We start from the raw sequence: 3074 nt of genomic DNA, 5'->3' as shown, positions 1-3074 counted from the left end.
TGATTTCAAATAGGGACTAAGGGAGGAGAAAGAACTCTGAAAGAGTTTTAGATGGGTAAGCAAAACATCTAATGTTATTTTAATAATCTCCATCTCATTTCCTCCTTGCAAGTCTCAAATAGATCATTTAATTGATATTATTAAATTATACTTATTACTAATAATAATTAAAATATCCTCATATGCAAATAAAAGTTGCATCCTTTATTTTAAGAATAAACAACATGCTTGGCCAATATATGAGTTCTCTATGGTGAAAGAAAGACAACTCGAACCCGGTTCTCGGTTCAAGGTTTGAGAATCCGATTATAGATGCTTGTAATACTTAAGTACAAATAAATAAATATATTTTTATTTTTTGGTAAAAAATAATTTTTTAATAAAAAAATATAAAGAATGAGATCTAAATATCATGCGTTCAAAATATGAAAATAGTCCCTCGACGTACAAAAGTAATGCTGCATATACTAACTCTTTCTATCCCAAATTCTGCTGTGGCAAAACCTTTAAGTATCTAAACATTAAACCCCTCAACTCATCAGAAAAGTTAATCAAACTCTATAAAGTTTCGACCCATGGTGAGAACTCCGATCTTATATTTCTATTGGTTAGATCGAGACCAATGGATGAATCTAATTGGTCTGTTGTCCGATAACTATCAAGGAGCAGCCTTACCTTCTAATTGAACTTTATTTGCTCTTCAGATAGGTTCAGTCCGAATGTTTTCCACCAAGAATTCTTTCATGCTGGCTTGAGACTCAAGCCCCAAGACATTGCTAATCCAGCTTTCAATGTTTTCCCTAGGAATATGTATGGAAATGATCAATGACCCCTACCACACTGGCTCCAAACCACTGGTGTAGGAAAACTTAATCATCACCCTCGTAGTAACATAACCAAATCCCCCTAAAATCCCAGGAATATCCCGTCTCCAGCTACAAATCTCCATTAATAATATCCACCAGTTTGTACATTACTGGCTGGGCACTGACCCCACCACCCCCTTCCTTTACTTTTTATCATCTCCCCACACCCCCAGTTCCCCTCACCTTCTTTTCCTCCATAGCCACCGCAAAAGAAGAGGAGATGATCAAGGGAGCCAAGAAAGCCGTCTTCCTCTTCCTCCTCGTCTCCTCTCTTGCTATCGTCTCCCACTGCGTCACCCCCATCACAATAAAAGTAAGTATGCTTCCATCGTCATCTATTTACCATCTTATCCTGCTAACTCTTTTCTTTTCTCTTGTTGACAGCCCGTGAACGGCGATGATGATGAGAACCAGTGCGTGTATACGGTGTACATCAGGACGGGCTCCATCTGGAAGGGCGGCACGGACTCGGTGATCAGCCTCATCCTCGCCGGATCGGACGGCTGGGGCGTGGCCATCACGGACATCGAGTCGTGGGGTGGCATCATGGAGGCCGGCCACAACTACTTCGAGAGGGGCAACCTCGACATCTTCAGCGGCCGGGGACCGTGCCTTTCGACCACGCCGTGCTGGATGAATCTGACCTCAGATGGGAGCGGGTCCCACCACGGGTGGTACTGCAACTACGTGGAGGTCACAACCACAGGTCCCCATATGGGGTGCGCCCAGCAGCAGTTCACCGTCGAGCAGTGGATCGCCACCGACGCCGCGCCCTACCAGCTCTACGCCGCCCGCGACTACTGCACCACCGGGCGCGGAAATGCCGAGGAGAAGTCAAAGATCGGCGATCGGATCGGCCGACACGTGACGCACGTGGTGTGAGAGCTTATCCGGGCTTTGGTTGGTTGCGTTGTTATTTGTACTGTGTGGTTTTAGCTTTGTTAATAAAAGAAATGGCTGAGCGGTGATCTTGTTTTACGATCTTTTTTTTCTTGGTTTCTTTGCAAATGCGAGGGATGATCTGAGCCGTTGATGTGACGGTGGTCGTGCTGATCAGGAGATCTGGACCGTCCGTTTAGATAGGGATGGAGATGAGAAGATCTTATCATATCACGGCCTTGTTGGTCTGGTCAAGGGAAACGAGTTTCTTTAGAGTTTTCCTTTTTCCCCCTATAGAAGTTAAATTATTTACTCCTTTTTTTTTAATAAAATGGGGGCTAAAGAGACCTGCCTGCTAAGCCACCAGATTTAAGATTTTTTTTTTTGTGCGGATGTGAATGTTTCATACAAATCGGATAATCGAGTATCAAGTATGAATATATTTAAAAAACTTAAAAGATAATAAATTCTAGAGAGTATACCTGATAGCATTTTCTTTTCCAGCCACGGGGCCTTTCTAGAATAGTTAGTTATATGCTGATTTTACGTGCTTTGTCTGTAATGTTATTTTATTATTGAATATAATCTGGATATTTCTGAGCAGCACCATATTTAGGCCTTAGCGAGCAGCACCATATTTAGGCCTTACTCCTTAGTTCGAGATTTTCCAAATCTGCCGTGTATTTTGACTGCTTTTGGTAAATTATATTATATTTTAAATCAAATTTTGTTTGATTTTAAGAAAATGATATCCCAAGTCCGGGATTGGAACCCGAGTCGCCGCCTGGATGAAAGCCAGGCATCCTAACTGGACCAGACGACATTTCATGCATATCTACATGCGATTCTTTAAATTATTGTCGTTTTGTGCTCGGAGGGGAGCGTGATGCTTTTGGGTCCCGCACTCTTCATTATTCACAAGATGCCACGTTCTATTAATCGAAAGGGGAGGCAACGTCTCAGTATATAAAAAAAGATTTGATAGGCAGCGAAAAAGAGAGAGTAGATCTAGATGCGACAATCATTTTATTTGAATAAAATCGTAAGAGTACGGGCTAGATCTGGGGGTGTCTGCCATGACCAGATATGGCGGGAATCACGCTGAAAGTGATCAGATTCGGCGTTTTTCTTCTCGTTTTCTCCTCCTCCATCGTCTTGGCCAGTTCCTCTAAAATTGATCAGGTCCGGGCATGGTGGAGCAGGGGATGGGTGAGAGATTCGACGATTGGGGTTTGGGGCAAGACGCGAAGTTGTGTGGTGTTTGGAAAGAGGGAAGGGAATCCATGACTGAAACCGGGAACCGCCTCCGACCCGGTGGTCATCCGCGGT

General features: G+C 43.3%; 1 protein-coding gene across 1 annotated transcript; it reads left to right on the top strand.

Annotated features, from left to right (window-relative positions):
* Positions 1-973: 973 nt before the first annotated feature.
* PLAT1 (Lipase/lipooxygenase, PLAT/LH2 family protein) lies at positions 974-1844 on the top strand. The gene is made up of 2 exons (XM_008809854.6): positions 974-1179; positions 1251-1844. The coding sequence occupies exons 1-2, from the start codon at positions 1087-1089 to the stop codon at positions 1746-1748; spliced, it is 591 nt and encodes a 196-aa protein (XP_008808076.3). The 5' UTR covers positions 974-1086; the 3' UTR covers positions 1749-1844.
* The last annotated feature ends 1230 nt before the right edge of the window (positions 1845-3074 follow it).

Source organism: Phoenix dactylifera, chromosome 7 (assembly GCF_051530095.1).
Source record: "Phoenix dactylifera cultivar Ajwa chromosome 7, Ajwa_hap1_PhDact_Kaust_v1.1, whole genome shotgun sequence".
Lineage (NCBI taxonomy): Eukaryota > Viridiplantae > Streptophyta > Magnoliopsida > Arecales > Arecaceae > Phoenix > Phoenix dactylifera.
This window is presented reverse-complemented; position numbering and strand designations above follow the sequence as displayed.

Bases quoted from the DNA above. Each gene is read 5' to 3' on its own strand.
- PLAT1 (XM_008809854.6), top strand. From the start codon at position 1,087: ATGATCAAGGGAGCCAAGAAAGCCGTCTTCCTCTTCCTCCTCGTCTCC. The intron at 1,180-1,250 runs GTAAGTATGCTT...TCTTGTTGACAG, and splicing joins TCACCCCCATCACAATAAAA to CCCGTGAACGGCGATGATGA.